Consider the following 19700-nt stretch of genomic DNA (forward strand, 5'->3'; position numbering starts at 1 on the left):
ACATTAGTGAAATAGAATTTTAGTAAGTCAATTAATATATATTTTATTGTATTAGAGTACTTTATTTCTTTTAATCTTTCTATACTTTCTTTTAATCTTGTAGTAGTCTTGTAATAGTGAGATTTACTCACTCGAGTTTTCATTTTCTCAAGATAAATCAAAACCTCTAGTGAGATTACTGTTGAGAAATCAATTATTACATGTACAGAGTGGACACAAAATCCCATTACTCCTATACCCTAAATATCTCAAATATACACATTATTTACGTAATTCCGGTCATAATGTACACATACATCCACTTTACACTAACTGTGTGTTCCAAGTGTCCAAAGGGTCAGTATGTACACCTCACACAAAATATTGCGTCGCCAGGTTCGGTGTGACATTCGCCTCAGCATGTAATCTGTTGGAAAGCGCGTCGCACGGCGTCCTTCAATTCATCAATGATATTGTACCGTTCCTGTGCAACAATGCTTCTGATGGAACTCCACAGCGCAGTGTCACATGTTTCCACAAAATTGGATTGACCGTGGGTCACCCATCTTACCAGCTCCTCTCCACTAGCCACCTAGCAGCCCAGATCTCACAATCTGTGACAATGCGCTGTGAGATTTCAACAAGAGCATTATTGCACAGGAACGGTAAGACACCATTAATGAATTGAAGGACGCCGTGAGATGTGCTTTCCAACAGATTACACCAGCAATGCTGAGGCGAATGTCATACCGAACCTGGCGACGAATTTTTTTTTTTGTGTGAGGATGATGGGGTACTGACCCTTTGGACACTTAGAACACACAGTTTATGTGAAGTTGATGTATGTCTGCATTATGACCGAAATAACATAAATAGTGTGTGTATTTGAGGCATTTATAAGGAGTAACGGGACTTTGTGTCCACCCTGTAGAATAAATTCTACTTTTTGTTGTAACTTTAATGCACTGAACTACAAAACTGCATGCTCCTCATCACTATAAGACTCCATGTTAACGGAATTTTCAATGAGTGTAAAGACAGAGCTCTTTGAAAGTTACGCATAACAAGCCTATATTCTCTGAACGTAATTCAGGATGGAAGTTACAGCATCCTCGGTGAATTTATGCCCAGCCGTTATCTTTCGAAGAGAGAAGATAATTTTTTATTGGTTAGACCTTCTCAGATACGCTCCAATCACAAAAGCAATAACGTATCTATCAATAATGTGTTAGTATTTCCAAAAAATGACTTATCCATGTCAATTATACACAGAGTATAACAGAACGCTGTCATATCCCGAGTTGATGACGACAAAAAGGTTAGTAATTTTAAATTTCAATTTTAATTAAAAGTTATCTTGTGGCTTAAAATTTATTCACTGTGGATGGTAGTGGTAGAAATCAATGCATTGGCGTTGGTATAAAAATTATTCCTTGTAACTAGAGATAATCCTTTCAGATCAAACTGTGACAACACCGCTTGACATTACAAGTATAAATTGATACGTGCAAAGCCTATCTAACGCAAAACTTTCCGACGAAAACTACGTGAATTATAGCGGCGACCATATTTCGTTGCATCTATAGATGACAATTTTTCTTATCAGTGGGCACACCAACATAAATGAAATGTACAAAAGCATGTGTACGTTGTTCATTTCACCAACAATGCTTGGTTTAAATAATTAAATTTAATCTTTGACTATATTGTATTATTATCTGGAATAAAATACATATGCTAATGCAATAATATTGTTGAATTAATTAAATGTTTACTTAAGTAAAGGGGATACTGTGGTGAAATTGATATTTCAGAAGCCTATGCATCTTTTCGTTTCATTTTTTACCACAAAGAACTTCCATAGACTTACTTGCGTGTTGAAATTTTTGTAGTGATTCATTAAGGTCTGTGTTGTTAAAAAATATTTTCACATAAATTGTATAGAATCCTAGGTATCATTCTGGAAGTGTATCTGAAATTGTGATGACATATTTTTGTGCTCAAAATATAGAAACAACGTCGGTCTATGTACTCCTTGTTATTGCTGGTTAACATCACTTTCTTAGCCAGAATTTTTTTCTTTTATTAAAATACAAATATTCGAATGAAAAATTAAATACAATACTAAAACAATCATATCTCCAATCTGCTGTTAGAACAAAATGAATCCTAGAGTTGTTGCATAATATAATACTGAACTTGTGTGCAAAATTTTATGCGTCTAATCCAAGGCAATAAATAATAAAATGAATCCCAGTATTGAAAAATGAGAAATTTGGCAGGAGATTTAAAAGGACGGGGGTGTGGTCCTTGAGCAATGTACACATTTAAAAATCGCTGTAATAAGAAGTGTTCTAGTTGCGCAAAGGTCACCATATTTATCATACTTGTTTAAAAAAAAAGTATGGAAAATATTTAAATGTAAAAAAAAAAAAAATCTAATTTTTAACAAATACGGCCATATTTTACCACAGTACTCCCTTCAATAACAATCAGTAAATGTAATCGCTTCACACATATTGCTTTGCTACTCCAGGGAATTTAAGACATAATAAACACAAGTGAGAGGTAGTCTACGCCAGTTTCATATCACATGAGATGGCGACTTCAATGTTAAATGCAGATAAGGTTATGTAAGAGGGCGAAGGACGTTCCGATAACAGTAGACAGTCTGGCTGCACACGGCCCGCATACTACTCCTGACAGTCATGCATCCTGCACTCATCTTAATTTGTGGTGCGCGACCTTCCCACCAATACTAACCGGTAGAGTGGAGCATTTCGAAATTTAAACTTTTTATAAATAATTTGGAATATTGTTAAGTGCTCAAAGCTTTGACGCTAATATAATATTTTAATCTCTTTGCTTCTTCATCTCTGTCTTTCTCGTTTCGTCATTTTCTTTCTTTATTTTTTTTCCAGATTATTGTACTTTAATGCTAATTTATTGCCCTATTTTCGTCAATAGGCCTATTATACTAAATAAATATGACAAGACTCACCTCACAAGAAAATAACGTATCTTTGCTATCACTTGAGATAATAGGACGTAACAAGGAGAACGGTGAAACATTTATGTCTCAGAATGGATTCAAACAACGACACACAGCCGACATCGCGATAAAAACGGACAAAATATATGTCTCCATATTCCTCATTTATTGCACTGTAGGAACTGGCCACCCTACCCCATTATCTGCTGGCACAGTTGTCTCGTAAGTGGTGCCTTGTGAGGTTCAGATCTGTCATCGGACAGTTGACTAAACAGCGACAACATAAGTTAATTATAATTTCATTGTGTGTAACATTACAAATGTGAAACACATTTTTAACTAAATATTTCAGTGGCGTTCAATTTACAGTGCGTAAATAATTTAAATGCTATAGACTGTATTATTTAAGAGGGTGGAAGCGCATTATCTAGCGAAATTTATAAACTTGTACTTGCAATTTGAGAAAAGGAAATTGTACCAGAACAATGGAAGGAATTCATAATTGTACCTATTTCTAAGAAGGGAGACAAAACTGTGGTAACTTTCAAGGAATATCGCTGTTGTTGACGTCATACAAAATTTTGTCCAATATTATTTTGAGAAGATTAACTCCGTATGTAGATGAAATTGGGGATCATCAGTGCGGTTTTAGGCTAATAGATCGACTATTGATCAGATTTTTTGTATTCGACAGGTACTGGAGAAAAAATGGGAGTATAAGGGTACAGTACATCAGTTATTCATACATTTCAAAAAGGCACATGACTCGGTTAAGAGAGAAGTTTTATATAATATTCTTATTGAATTTGGTATTCCCAAGAAACTAGTTCGATTAATTAAAATGTGTCTCAGTGAAACTTACAGCAGAGTCCGTATAGGCCAGTTTCTGATACTTTTCCAATTCACTGCTGGCTAAAGCAAGGAGATGCACTATCACCTTTACTTTTTAACTTTGCTCTAGAGTATGCCATTAGGAAAGTCCAGGATAACAGACAGGATTTGGAATTGAGCGGGTTGCATAAGCTTCTTGTCTCTGCGGATGACGTTAATATGTTAAGAGAAAATCCACAAACGATTAGGGAAAACACGAAAATTCTACTTGAAGCAAGTAAAACGATAGTTTTGGAAGTCAATTCCGAAAAGATAAAGTAATATGATTATGTCTCTTGATCAGAATATGGTACGAAATGGAAATATAAAAATTGGAGATTTATCATTCGAAGAGGTGGAAAAATTCAAATATCTTGGAGCAACAGTAACAAATATAAATGCCATTAAATTAAACGCAGAATAAATATGGGAAATGCCTTATTATTCGGTTGAGAAGCTTTTGTCATCTAGTCTGTCAAAAAGTCTGAAAGTTAGAATTTATAAAACAGTTATATTACCGGTTGTTCTGTATGCCTGTGAAACTTGGACTCTCACTTTGAGAGAGGAACAGAGATTAAGAGTCTATGAGAATAGGGTTCTTGGGAAAATATTTGGGGCTAAGAGGGATGAAGTTACAGGACAATAGAGAAAGTTACACAACGCAGAACTGCACGCATTGTATTCTTCACCTGACATAATTAGAAACATTAAATCCAGACGTTTGAGATGGACAGGGCATGTAGCACGTATGGGCGAATCCAGAAATGCATATCGAGTGTTAGTTGGGAGACCGGAGGGAAAAAGACCTTTGGGGAGGCCGAGACGTAGATGGGAGGATATTAAAATGGCTTTAAGGGAGGTGTGATATGATGAGACTGGATTAATCTTGCACAGAGTAGAGACCGATGTCGGCCTTATCTGAGGGTGGCAATGAACCTCCGGGTTCCTTAAAAGCCATTTATAAGTAAGAAAGACTGTATTATTTAATTTAAAATATATATTATATAATTATATAATATATGTATATGCATATATATTTCATTGTGAATTTTAGACTTCTTTTTAGATCTTTTCTTTCTTTTTATACATAGTTTAGGTGTGACTGTAGACAAAGTATATTTTTGTGAAATAGGACTGTATTCACTTCCAAGGTTCAATAATAATAATAATAATAATAATAATAATAATAATAATAATAACAACAATAATAATAATAACAATCATCATCATAATAACGTGTACTCGTGTATCTGCCTCATCATTTCTACATGCCTATGAATCCACTGAATAATTTATAATATATATTTTTTATTTGAAATCAATTGCATTACATAAGGTTCTTAGAAAACTACAGATCACAAGACTTTGCACTTGCTTTAAATGAGTCAAAGTGAGGTAAAGAGAGCAAAGACTTCAATGTTAATATTGTTCTGAACATGCGCAAATTTTGCATGGAGGCCTTATTCTTCCGGAAATTTTCTGCCTCACATCACTGGCTACAGAATCTCAAACTTGATGTATCAATATTCTGATGGTGATAAAAAAACAGACTATAGCAAAAGAATTGATGGTCCGGATTACCCGACTTCGAGTGACCTCGCTTAGCGGTCGGCGGGGCTGCGGTCGCCGCGGATTATTCGTCACAGCGGAGCGTATTTTGAACGAACGCTCTGTATATTACTTGTTCTGCGAAAAGCCGATAAACTTTATGAGAAGCGAACCGAAGAAACAAAGGGTTACTATACTGATAACTACTGCTCCACAAATAACTGCAAACGCAGATATAATTCTATTAGACATCTTCTTTTTTAATGTAATCTTTGACATGAAGTTGACACAGACATGATAAACACGTAATTACAACAGAGTAACTCTTACGTAATTTTCGCTCCAGACATGGACTTAAGTGATAAAATAAAATTGACGAGACTAAAACGAACAACCTATTGTTGCCATTTGCGATCTCTAGGGTGAAACAGTGTTTTAATATTACGATGATAAGCTAATGCATTAGTCATGTTTACTGCAGATAAGAGCTATGGCTCTTATTGTTTTAGGAACATCTTCATTTGGGTAAATGTTTGCTATTGTATTCCATACTAAGGTAATATTTGTAAAGGCTGTAAGAACACTAATTGCGGCCTATATAGGAAATGTTGTTATACTTTTTCACTGCTGTAGCACGCATAAAACAAGGGCAAACCACAGTATTACATAACATATGTATTTACAAAACTTTATCTTACAGGTTGTATCCATTAGCACAGCTGTACACTTGAAACTGATTAATCCTCTTGAGTTCCGCGATTCGATACTCGATAGGCTACAGGTAATTAATACAAGAGTTCTCAAGCTGTGAGACCTAGTTGTTCAAAGGAACTCGAGGTATGTGTGGAATTAAGTTCTTAGCACAGAATGTTCACATACATACAGTATTTATATTGTGTTCACTGAACCACCGTTAGCAGACAGTTAGAATAGAGGGAGGCGAACTCGGGCAGACTAGTCTGGAGGCAGATGTGCTACCACAGAGCTAACTCGGCGGACTATAAAATATAATATAACAAATTCCGGTCCACTATTGTGGAGTAACGGTTAGCATGCCTGACAGTAAAACGAGCGGTCTCGGGTTCAAAACTGGTTGGGAAAAGTTACCTGGTTTAGGCTTTTCCGGGGTTTTCCCTCAACTCATTTAGAGCAAATGTTGGATACAGACCGATTTTTTAGTCCTGACAGCTTAGCGACGCGAAAGACAGGACGTAATAGGAGTAGTGGGGAGAGCTCCGGAGTAGAGATAAGGACGAGCGGTCGGTAAAGGAATGTAGTACAGCTTAATTGTACTAGAAACATACCGCTCTACCGCACGCATGACATCCGATCGCTCCGACTACAAGCGAGAGACTAACCCAAACACCCCTAAGGGATTGCCAGATAGGTATAACTAAAAGTAGCGAAAGCTGGCTGAAAAAGTAGCCAACATTCAGAAAAAGTAGCCCAATATAAATAGCAAATTTAATTTCGCGGAATATATAAATATGTTTAACTGAATCGGAATGTTTTTTTCACGTCTCCCTTATAAGCCCTAATTTGAACTTCATAAACTTTACAATCTGCTTCATTGCTGTCATCTTTCACATCCTGAAGCCAGTTTCAGAATGAAGTAGCCTATCATTTAACCATTGGCTACTAAACGTTTTAGTATAGTTCTCCCACTTTCCCATTTTCAGTAATTACACAATGAAATAACAAATATTTCCATTTTCAGTATGATTACAAAACAAAATAAATGTATAACAAGTTATTCTTTGTCACAATTTTAAAATGTTACTGTATATCACTTGTATAACAGACAGAGTTCTTTAAAATTATTTCACTAACGGATTCAGAATAAAGTAATTAGCCTACATTATAATTTGACTACAAAAAATGTCAAAAGAGCAATTCCCTAATATAATTTTAAAACTGTATATAACTTTTACAACAGATGCTAATTAATAATTTAAGATTATTGTAATAAACTACATCGGCATTCACAAAAATATTAACGCTTGAAACGAAGGAAAAACAGCACCTGATTATTATCTACTTGCAGACTGTACTGCGCCACTGCATTTCTGCTGATACTGGTAATGGTGAAACATTGGCTTGGTCATGTGACACTGTGAAATATACTTTGCATAGATACTTCGTTTCTCGCGGTGAAGCTGGTGCTGAAATAAGGCTAGATACACTGTAACAGTTTTTTTTATACGGAAAGGAAGACTATTACTACACCTATTATTATTATTATTATTATTATTATTATTATTATTAATTTTCCATAAATTCAAATAAGAAAAAATAGCCCCGAAAATTTTTGAGTAGCCCAAAAAGTCACAAGTAGCCCAATGGTAAAAATCAATAGCCTATTCAAATTTCAAGTAGCTCAATTGGCTACTTGTAGCCCAATCTGGCAACCCTGGCCCTTGGCAAAACTAAATGGACTCGCCTGATCCAGGCGCACATCGCAGGGGACTATCAGGACTAAAGAATCGTACTGTAACTTCGGTGTTGGACCCTGGGCTCATTTTGCTGGCATTATCACCTTCATCTCATTCAGACTCTAGATAATTTTAGCAGTTGATAAAGCGTCGTAAAATAACTAAATAAAAAACAAATTCGGAATGAGAGCCTCCCAGTTGAATGACTGCACTGAGGTCGGACCATGCAACACTGAAGCAAGTCTGAGCTTATTGTCCATTATAGTTCCATAATCGCGTTCAGCGACCCGCGGCGATAGCTGGGAACAGGGTAAAATAATTGCAGATATAAAAGAAGCTGAGCAATGGTGTGACGATAGGAGAGGTCGCCTTGCTGGTTGACATTGTCCTCTTCAACAAGATGACAATACTGCCCTGCGAATAGCCCCATTAACCACTCGCGGGATGATCGACTTATCGGCTGCAAAGTGGAACGAGGTCACGTGTACGTACATTCTATGTCACCCAGCCGTTTATTTACGACTTATTTGCACCATGAGCGATCGCAAAATTCTATTCAGGGATACATGCGGTGAGAAGGCTACTGTTTGAGCTTTCATCAATATTACTCTTAAAACACATACTGTGCTTCAACCACGAGAAAGTCTTTCCGGAATGAAACGCAGGGGGGTTTATGCTGTGAATGAATGTTGATATAAGGTCACACACGTGGATACTCGTTTCTCTATTGGCTAGCTCTCACAGCACAAACAATAAAATTGACAGACACATGTTTATACTACCCTAGTTACAAAATTAGACCACTGTTAATCTCCTGGTCTTTTAATCTATCCATACATATGCAGGAGAGCGCATGGTCTTTAAACTGACGTTATAACGATAATATCATCTATCTACTTCGCTCCAATAGATGACGCAATAGTAAGCACATTCCTTTCACAGTTGATCTCCTGGTTGAAGAACAGTACATACATTTGTTTACCTTTCACTGCTTCGAACCCGGAACATGTACCTTTTCTCTATTCCTCTGCACAGAACATCCTTTTACTCATCATCTTTCAGCATATCTATTCCACGCCTCTGGAATTCTCTCCCTGACCATGTCAGAGACTGTCGGACAATATCAAAATTCAAATATAAATTAAAAAATCACATTCTAGTGCATGGAATTGCTTGTTGAACACTGTCAGGTTACGCAACTTCGCCTTAACCCATGACATATAGTAAATATTGTAACTATGATGTTGTAAAATTGACAATTAATATGTACTGTAATGTATTTATTTTTATTTTTATTATTATTATTATTATTATTATTATTATTATTATTATCATCATCATCATCATCATCAGTTATCACTATCACCATTGCTATCTCTATTTTCTTTCTTTTTTCTTGTATTAGCTCGATGAGAGCTCTATAGTATTCTTTTGACTCTGTTGACCTCTATAGGGCTTTAACTTAATTTGTATTATTTTCATCAGTGTTTGTATTTCTTTTTTGTATTTATATGTGCTATCCGGTAGGATGGAAGAGAAGGCCTTATGGCCTTAATCCTCTCAGATTAAATAAATTATTATCATTATTATTACTACACCTCAGATTTTTAGGCTCGAGTAGGATGGCTTGCAACAATTTTGTATAAAAATCTCTAAATGTATGCAACACGAGAAACTGCCGAGCGATGATATTGTCTAAAACTAGGTGTATTAAAGAACCTATGTTTCAGCCTACGTTTAACGAGCCTATAAATCCGAGGTCTAATTATTACGCATAATAATAATAATAATAATAATAATAATAATAATAAATTATAAATAGCTTTTAGAGACCCGGAGGTGAGGGCATAGTTGCCATGACTTAGTAAGTGACCCTAGCATGTGCAGCATAGTAAAGCCATGCACCTGTCGATGTTTTTACTCCCTGGTCCAGAATTCCATTTTCACATGGGTATCTAGGGTTAAAAATGGTTCTCATTCTACAAATGTGGAAAGCATATCCATTCTCAACAATGCGAGCGCACACTTAAGTATGTTTCTAGACTTTCACGGTGATTAAACTGATTAACGTGGTACAAGGTTTTTGGATATTTGCATGTAGATATATCCAGCGCTTCTTCGGCAATATATCATTAGGGCGAGCAGGGAAGGGAACAGACTACTCTATCTGTTGAATTCGTTATCAGAACTGAACCACACACACTTTCATCTACAGTTCTACACTATTACGACCTGCATACATACTATACGTTTGACCTTGCTGTTTTGCCAATTATTGAGCGACAATGTCATAGCATTCCCAGACAAGTCTGCAGTTAGACTCAAAGTGCAAGTTCTCAGAGCTTTTAATACTACTTGATTGTGTGATAAGATACTAAATTGATCACACCTGAAACCATTACTTGGCATATTCCGAATGTAAAACAATGTGACAAGAATTTCCACTTGAAACTAGTTTCTCAGGACTTAAGTACTCTACATTTAGCGCCATAAATGTTAATGTTCATTATTTTTTTACCAATTTATAAACTAATTTCATACTCCATCGAAATGTGGTTTGCCATTGGTACATGCAATGCCGATCTGTAAATATTATTTCAAATGAATGGCTATAGAGACTACTAATGTACAGCATGCTTCAAAACAAACAGTATATCTACTGAAATTATCTCTCGGCTTCTGTAGCCTACATGTTTGTTTATTCTCCAAAATATTCAAACATATTGTAGATTCAGTGTTTGGCTTAGTGCTGCAATACAGAGGAAAAGATATGAATTGTTGAGTATTATTTCCGTTTCTTCGAACTTGAACTTGCAAATGACCCAAGTTTGAAACACGTTTCAGATGGTTTTCCTGAAATGTTTCATAAGCCACGATTGAATAACGCTGTTATGTTACAAGTTATTGACACGCAGAACTTCACTCATAGTATTCTTCACCTAACATAATTAGGAACATTAAATCCAGACGTTTGAGATGGGCAGGGCATGTAGCACGTATGGACGAATCCAGAAATGCATACAGAGTGTTAGTTGGGAGATCGGAGGGAAAAAGACCTTTGGGGAGGCCGAAATATATATGGGAGAATAATATTAAAATGGATTTGAGGGAGGTGGGATATGATGATAGAGACTGGATTAATCTTGCACAGGATAGGGACCGATTCCGGGCTTATATGAGGGCGGCAATGAACCTCCGGGTTCCTTAAAAGCCATTTGTAAGTAGTAATAATAATAATAATAATAATAATAATAATAATAATAATAATACTTCATTCATAGCTTTCTGCCCAGGCAGGTCTCTCACTGCAAACCCATCATTCTCCATTTTTTCCTATTTTCCGCCTTCCTCTTAGTCTCCGCATGTGACCAATATACGAGTATCTTAAAGTTGTATATAATCTGATATCTTATTCTGTTCCGATCTTTTCTTTCGCTCACCATTCCTTTCTTTCTTTTTTTACTTGGTTATTTAACGACGCTGTATTTACTGTGGGGTTATTTAGCGTCGATTACCTAAAATTCACCTTACGGTTGGGGAAAACCTCGGAAAAAACCCAACCAGGTAATCAGCCAAAGCGGGAATCGAACCGCTCCCGAGCGCAACTCAGGATCGGCAGGCAAGCACCTTAACCGTCTGAACTACGCCGGTGACTTCACCATTCCTTCAAGTTCGTCCTTCAGAATGGAATTTCTTCTTATTTAATGGCACGGCAAATTTATTTTTCTCTTCCCGAACAATTTTAGCATCATTCTCTCTTCACTCACTCTTTCTAGCACACTTTCATTTCTTATTCTGTCTGTCCATTTTACACTCTCCGTTTTTCTCCATATCCACATTTCAAATGCTTCTAGTCGTTTCTTTTCACTTCGTCATAATGTCCATGTCCTCCCCCCCCGTACAATGCCACGCTCCACACAAGCACTTCACTAGTCGTTAGTTCTTTTTCTAGAGGTCCCAGAAGAGATTCCTTTTCCTACTATAAAGCTTCGTTTGCAATTGTAATCCTCCTTTTCACTTCCTGGCAGCAGCTCATGTTACTACTTATAGTACACCCAAAGCATTTGAAGTTGTCCACTTATTTTACTGCTTCATTTAGAATTCGCAAGTTTATCTTCTTCAATTTTCTTCCTATAACCATGGTCGTCGTCTTGTTGCATTTATCTTCATCCCAAACTGTTCACAGATGCCATTTAGTTCCAGTAGCATATTCCTTAGTATCGTCTCCTCTTCTGCTAACAATCTTCAAATATTAAGCACTTTAATCTTCTTACTCCTACTATCACTCCTCCCATGTTCTGAAAAACAGTTCTTTACTAAATCCTCGAATTAGCCGTTGAACATTTTTTTAAAGATGTTTTTATTAAAAGTACCAGGTCTCTTGGACCCTTGCTTTTACAAAAATATTTTACAAATTGAAATGTAAATAGGTTATTTTATGAACATGGTAAGTGATAAAAGACATCTTTGTCGTACTCCTCTTCGTATTCCAATTTCTTCTGACATTTCTTTGACATATATTCCGGCACTGTATTGCAACACACGATGGTTAGCTAATCTCGGGTTGCGTAGTAAACAGTCTTTTAATTCTTGAGATTCTTGAGCACAGTTTTAATAACAAGGGAGTCCAAGTAATGCTTCGTTTCGTTAGCCATGTTTCAATAGTAATTCGCCTTTTAACGACCCACAGACCGACATTCCATTCTTGTCGACTGGTTCCAAAAATACACGTCATAGCTTACTACAGCCTGACCTATATAAGACGGTTCGCGAGCAGGATTGTAGCTGTGTGAGGAAGATCGCAGTTTTGTTCGCAAAAATTGTGCGAGATAACCTCGCTCATGTGTTTTCAACATTCGGTGACCCAGTTCACACAGACGGTTTGTTGACCTAAAATTGTTATCAGTAAGGATGATGATTGCATGAACTGTAATACTGAAATGCAATGCTCAACATACGCTCTTCAAATGACACTCTGAAAGAAATGTAACCCTTATTGGTTTCTAAATACTCTACTGTTACCGCTAGCTGATTTCCGGGAAAGTGATTACAGTAATGGGGCAATGACATTCTATACTGCAACTAAAGTAGTAATATTTCTGTGTACATATTCTGCGAACCAGATTTCGATTTTGCGATAGAGAGCTGGAGATTTACTATCTGTCTTTCGTCGGACTATGGTTCCTGCCCTATTAGAGCAGAATTTTCACAGTGAAAAATATAAATATACTAGTCGCTTGTGCAACAAATGGTACAAGCTACGATTAAAGGCTCGTTCACAATAACCCGGAAACGGAAACAACGAGAACGGAAATAATTTTAAATAAATGTATTTTAACAATATTTCCGTTTCTCGTTATCGTTGTCGTTTCCGTTCCCGGTTTATTATGAACCAGCATTTACAAGAAGAGGTAAACAGAGAAAACAATTTCCGGCCTGTATATATATATATATATATATATATATATATATATATATATATATATACATATATATATACATACATACATATATAATCTCAAGAAAAGACGCAATTTTTATTACAATTTCATAGGTAGCCTATAGTTGCAATACTCTTATAATAAAATACATTAAATTAGACCTGGGCGCTAATACCTCAATCGAATTACTGCAGACTATCTCTTAACTCCCCCCCCCCCCCGCTCCACCTTCCCTGGCAGAGACAGTTATGTTTCGACCGTTACGAATAGACAGGAAGGCAAGCATTGCTGAGTAACGGATTATATAAGGCAGGCATAATAGCTTTCGTCTCTCGCTCGTCGTTTAAAATCCACCAGTGATGCACAGTACCTTACTGTGTGTGTCTTTCTAAAGCAGTGTAAGCGAAAAGGACATGGGCCCCTTTATTACCACGGCTCCATTAGATATAGAAAAAGATTGAAAAAAGAGCAATTTTAGGTAAAATTTCCATATAAAGTAGCAGAAGGACACGGATGAAAACTTTCCACCTTTATCTTCAAATCGTTATGAAATTACTATGAAAAAGTTATTAACTGAAAGTGGGAAGCCAGAAGAATGTTTTTTCCCTTGCTTCAAATTCTACATAACTCTCCATTCATGTCAATTCGTTCTGAGTATATTCTACAATAAACTTAAAGCATCGTTAACTATACAAATTTTCATCTCTCTAGCATGAATAGTTTCAGTGAAAAATGTACGTTTTGTAAATGAAAATGCATTGAAGAAACAAAATTGGAAATATAATTTAGTAATGAATTTAAAGGTACAGCCACTCCAATTATATTATGTTTCGTAGATGAAGTTACAACAAATTTAAACCAGTAAAAATTAGAAATTACATTTTTTGACAGACATTTCACAGGCCCCATAAGTGGAGACCGGTAAAGTCTGATTTATTAAATTCGGACATATTTAACTAAATAATAATAATAATAATAATAATAATAATAATAATAATAATAATCCGTGGCGTTACAGCCCATGAAGGGCCCAGACCGACCAGCCGCCTGCTGGCCTCACATGCCGAAGCAGAGGTGGACGATCAACCAACGAGAATGGAGGTATCGTGTGGTTAGCACGATGATCTCCCCAGCCGTTATAGCTGGTTTTCGCAACCGGATTTCGCTACCTATCGTATCTCCTCAAGTGCACCACGATGCTGGGTGGGCACCGGTCCCATACATTGGCCGACATTTCATGACAAAATTTCTTCTCCCATGAGAACTCGAACCAGAGCGCATTACGTAACGCGAGTCCTAGGCAGATGCCTTAGACCACGACGCCACGGCGCGGGACTAATATAATATTATACATTATAAAAATAATTGAGATCCTAGATCTCGTCTATCCAACACATGGACACCTTAATCTGGTCACCTTGGTTCTGTTGGTTGTCAAATTATGTAATCTGTGTTTAAGGCGTGCAAGGGGTGGACAAAATGATTATTACTACTAAAGGAACTATGATGTATTTCAGTATGCATGCAACGAAGAAAACGTATCCGTATGTTTCAAAATTGTTTTCAAAAATTTACAACTAGAACAAACATTCAAGTTACTTACTTCTTTGTCTTCAACCAGTGTTGCCACGCGACCAGGCTGTAAAAATAAAGCAGAAAAAAACAAAGATAAGTTATCAAGCAAGAAAGATTTTCTTATTACTAGGATTGTAGCGCGGGGACTTTGGCTGGCTTTTTAACTCGGCTGTGTAAATAAACGGAGATTCCGCCGCGATCACGCATTCGCCATGTGGCGCGACGCTAAATTTATGTACAGCGTGTCGCGAAAACCGCGAGCAGAAGCGTTTGCCGCAATACATCACAGCGAGATTCTCTCCAAGGTGGAGTAGTATGGAAATGAGGTGCGAACGATAAAATCTTCAACAGCAATAACTTCCGCCATAATCTTGCGTACCACCACCACCATTAAACAATATCATCTAGGTCTATTATTATTATTATTATTATTATTATTATTATTATTATTATTATTATTATTATTGACATTTCTAGTGGGACATAACAAAACAACAGACCACCTCAGTGGTGTAGGGGTCAGCATGCTGGTCTCTTACGCAGAGGGCCCGGGTTCAATTCCCGGTTGGGTTGAATTTCCTGGTTGAGGTTTTTCTGGGTTTTTCCTCAACCGTAAGGCAAATGTCAGGAAATTCGGGCCACAACATCCCTGAAAATCACCGGCCTCATTCATCACCGATATCATATTCATAACAAATCAGTTATATATATATATATATATATATATATCGGTCGCCTTCTAGTTCACAACAATAGAACCAGTCTCAACAATAGCACACAGGCCTTCGGATTTCAACCAAAGATTAACTCGCGATATGACCAAAGATGTTAAATCGAGTATAAAAACAGCGAGAAAAAAAACAAAACAATATAGTGTAAGTTACTATCTTATATAATACGAGTGCTGATAGTTTTTCGGTAATTTAATTGAACTTAACGAATGTTTGTAATCATGATAATTATTTCGAAATCGGAGGTCGAGAAATCATTATCTAATGACAGAAAACATGAGTTTAACAAGCGAAATTAAATTACCTGAGGATAACTATTAACACGAATTTTATTGTCTTCGACAAGGTAATCCCAGTGCGAACAACTGTAATTCTGAACAACAAAGCATTCGAGGTTATAATACAGTCTAATGTATACAATCACGAAGCTCAATACGTAGGGAATATGCATTCAGAGATAGTTGCTAACCAGTAGGATTGCTACTATCGCCTCATCACAGACAATGCGAAATAGTACCGGCACAGTCTACTGTTCCTAGTACCCTCACAATTCAAGCTTCGTGACTGTATTTATAAATATGATCCAGAAAAACAGTCGAATCGAAGCAGAGATGATAAGAATGAAAGGCTGCTTGGAATAAAAACAACTGAACATTTGAGGTTATAACAACACTTTATTTTGAACTCTTTTATCATTGTTTATCTATAATTTTCAACATGTTTAATTTCATTGTAAACATTTTTACTTATAATAATTAATTGTGAAATTATTGTAATTAATTATTCTTGCATGTTGAGACTGCGAGTCTCATGTAATTGCTTGATTGCTGATACATCAAAGCAGAGAAGATACAAATAAAACAAATGAACGTAGGGAGGAAGGTTATCACCAGTCTAGTATATACAGTCACGAAGCTTGAGTTGTTGAGGTTGCTAGGAACAATAGACTGTGCAGATACTATTTCGCATTGTCTGTAATGAGCCGATAGTAGCGATCCTAGTGGTCAGCAACTATGCATATTAATTATTACATATTGAGCTTCGTGACTGTATATACTAGATTGTGCTATCACATTTTAATTTTGAGCAGCATACTTTTAACTATCAGTGCAATTCGATTCTCATTTGTGAATCCCACGTCAAAGAGCTCGTTCATTGGATGAGAAACGTTCGCGTGGGATTATCAACAGTAATCTCACTAGAGGTTTTGATTTATCTAGGGAAAATCAAAAGTCGAGTGGGATTTAATTGACTATTACACGATTAGAAGAAAGTATATAAAGATAGAAGAAATAAAGTACTCTAATACAAATACATACTAATTGACTTACTACAATTCTAGTTCACTAATGTTAGCTTTACCACAACGTTTCAACGGAGCCGCCATTTTCAGTTAACTATCTATGCGGAAAACAAATGACGACCGTAAAGCATGTTTTATAGTACCGTAAAGAATTTGCAGTTCGAAATGTTAGCAAACAAAGGAGCAAATGGTAGGGAGGTGATAAAAATAGAAGAAAGTATAAAGATTAGAAGAAATATAGTACTCTAATACAATAAAATAGGTATTAATTGACTTACTAAAATTATGTTTTACTAATGCTAGCTTCACCAAAACGTTTGAACGGAGCTGCCATTTTCAGTGAAGGTTATCTATGCAGGAAACAAATGACGATCGAAAGAAATATTTTATAGTACCGTAAAGAATTTTTAGTTTGAATTGTTGGCAAAAATTATTATTATCATTATTAATATTACTAATATTATTATTATTATTATTATTATTATTATTATTATTATTATTATTATTATTAATTTCAGCTTGTAAACTCTTTCGTAAATTCCTTTTTTTCCCCTCCTTTTTGGTATATCAGAGTACTCTGTTACAATTTTATTATGAATTAGAATGTTAGTATTGCGAAAGTAGATTATTTCAGAGTGCTATTTGCATGTGAAGTGCTGTACACTTTGAAATCCCAGCTTAGTTCAGTGTTCCGTCTTCAAAACAAGTTTGTGTTGAAAGCAAAAGCGCCTTCACGTAGCGAGTGAAATCTTGGCCACGCCAACACTTGCCAAATCGTAATTTTCTGCTATAAATTCGCGATTTTATTTGCTACCGCTCCTCTGAACACGTGCTTGGCTCGGGACACACTCGTCCTTTATAACGCACGCGGGTAACGATGCCAAGGTCGTTGACTACTCCATCGATAGAAACCCAGGGTGGCGAGTCCACTACTGAGAACTACTGTAGGAATAGAAAACTACGTCACTTCTCTTAGTATTCTATTTAGAGATTTTAATTTCCACTGTTTATTTTTAACGACAACGTGAACCGAGTAGGCCTATCACGTGCCCACAATATTTCGGGCCTAACAGCTTGGAGCAGAAAAGACCCGAATCACCAAATAACTTTATAGGATATAGACAATATTTAACTGTTACATGAAAATTTATTTTAGAAAGTAGCATCTGACATTATTATTATTATTATTATTATTATTATTATTATTATTATTATTATTATTATTATATTATTATATTAGTATTATGAAAATTACTTCTCTTGAATTCAACTATATAACTACAAATAATAAATTAATTAACAGAACAACTGTGTTAAAGACCTTGCAGTGTAAACTGATAGTAGGCCTAAGCATATAGATTTCACATATCAAGGGTATTATATCAGAAGAGCGTATGAACAAACGTACTAGTACTAGTGTTATTGAAATATTTTAAACGTTTGAGAATAATTACAATGGATACGAGGAAGAATCAAAGGAAGTAGCCTACCTTGTTATATAGACAAAGATAGAAAAATTATTCTATATTTAAATGGCTCTAATGTAAAGTTGCAGTTTTGTTAATACGCCCTTTTGGCATGATAGCCTCGATTTATGATCAAACAAGAGTATTGCGTCTCACACAGTCAATGACTTATATTACGGGTTCGGATATACCACAAGTCTTACTAACTGACATTTTCCGTAGGAAAAAAAATCCTCCAAATGAAATTTTTCGGTCTGCAGGTGAGATTAAAAAAGTTAATAAATGGACTCACGGAAAAGAGCAACAATATCGCATTATGGTCACGTATATGTTCGAAATACATTTGGAGCAAAATGAAGGGAATGAAATTTACAAGCATGGTTTATAGTGCTGTTAACTTAAGTTGGAAACAACCAGTACAATCGAGGAGAAATGTACCATCTTAGACACAAAACATATAGGTTTGCATGTGAACAACTTTCTTACGTACGATCCCAGAATAAACAATTCCAAAATTGAAGTATGTTCTCGCGACATCAGTAGATGCTAAGAGTTCGTTTTCTGCCCACAAACTTGAGGGACATGAAGGTAGAGGCCCATGTTTTCTTGACCTCGGTGGAGATGGTGTGATCGGCACCACGCTCGGACTGCCTTTTACCCCCGGAAAAGACCCGGTACTCAATTTGTTAGGAGGCTAAGTGAACTTAGGGGCCGTTCTGGAATTTGTTAACGATAAAATATCGTCACCATTCCGGAATCGAACCCCGGACCTTCCAGTCCGTAGCCAATTGCTCTACTGACTGAGCTATACACGGCCGCCGCCTACAAACTTGTGCTAACAGATAACAAAACTTGTAAATTGTCTTTCTAAGATTTGGAAAAGTGAGAATGAAGGTTGTTCAAATGAATAAAATATAAAATATAAACATATATATAATATATTAATGTAAATTTAGGGAATAAAATAATTCTTCGTTTTTCATCATTATCGCGTACCATATCCATTCATTTTTAATACACCCCCTTTAAAGAGAATTAGAGAAATACATATTAAGGAAATTTCCGAAGTACAACATTTTAATAAGACTCTTAATACTGACTTAATAATGGTAGATATAAGATATATAAGAGTATTATAATTAATTTTTAGTAAGATGAGATGAAAGGTCATTTTAGTTATGGTTTTTAGAGCCTAGTTTTATTTTTCAGAGACCATTTATTTCATAATTTTATTGAGCCTATTTTAGCCACCTAAAATCTAATTTTAGAGCCTAAAAATTCGAAGTCTATTATAACCATTCCTCTGAAAACCCGAAGTCCAGCCGGAGAGCAGTGTAGGCCTATACGGGGCCAACGACTTTAC

The 19700-nt window shown here is 36.0% G+C and overlaps 1 protein-coding gene across 1 annotated transcript in view; it reads right to left on the bottom strand.

Annotated features, from left to right (window-relative positions):
* LOC138698218 (glutathione-specific gamma-glutamylcyclotransferase 1-like) overlaps positions 1-19700 on the bottom strand; it is a 72503-nt gene that overhangs the window by 29139 nt on the left and 23664 nt on the right. The window contains exon 2 of the mRNA XM_069824009.1: positions 14866-14901. Coding sequence (XP_069680110.1) covers positions 14866-14901 — 36 coding nt within the window. The remainder of the gene's footprint in view (positions 1-14865; positions 14902-19700) is intronic.

This window comes from Periplaneta americana, chromosome 4 (assembly GCF_040183065.1).
Source record: "Periplaneta americana isolate PAMFEO1 chromosome 4, P.americana_PAMFEO1_priV1, whole genome shotgun sequence".
Classification (NCBI taxonomy): Eukaryota; Metazoa; Arthropoda; class Insecta; order Blattodea; family Blattidae; genus Periplaneta; species Periplaneta americana.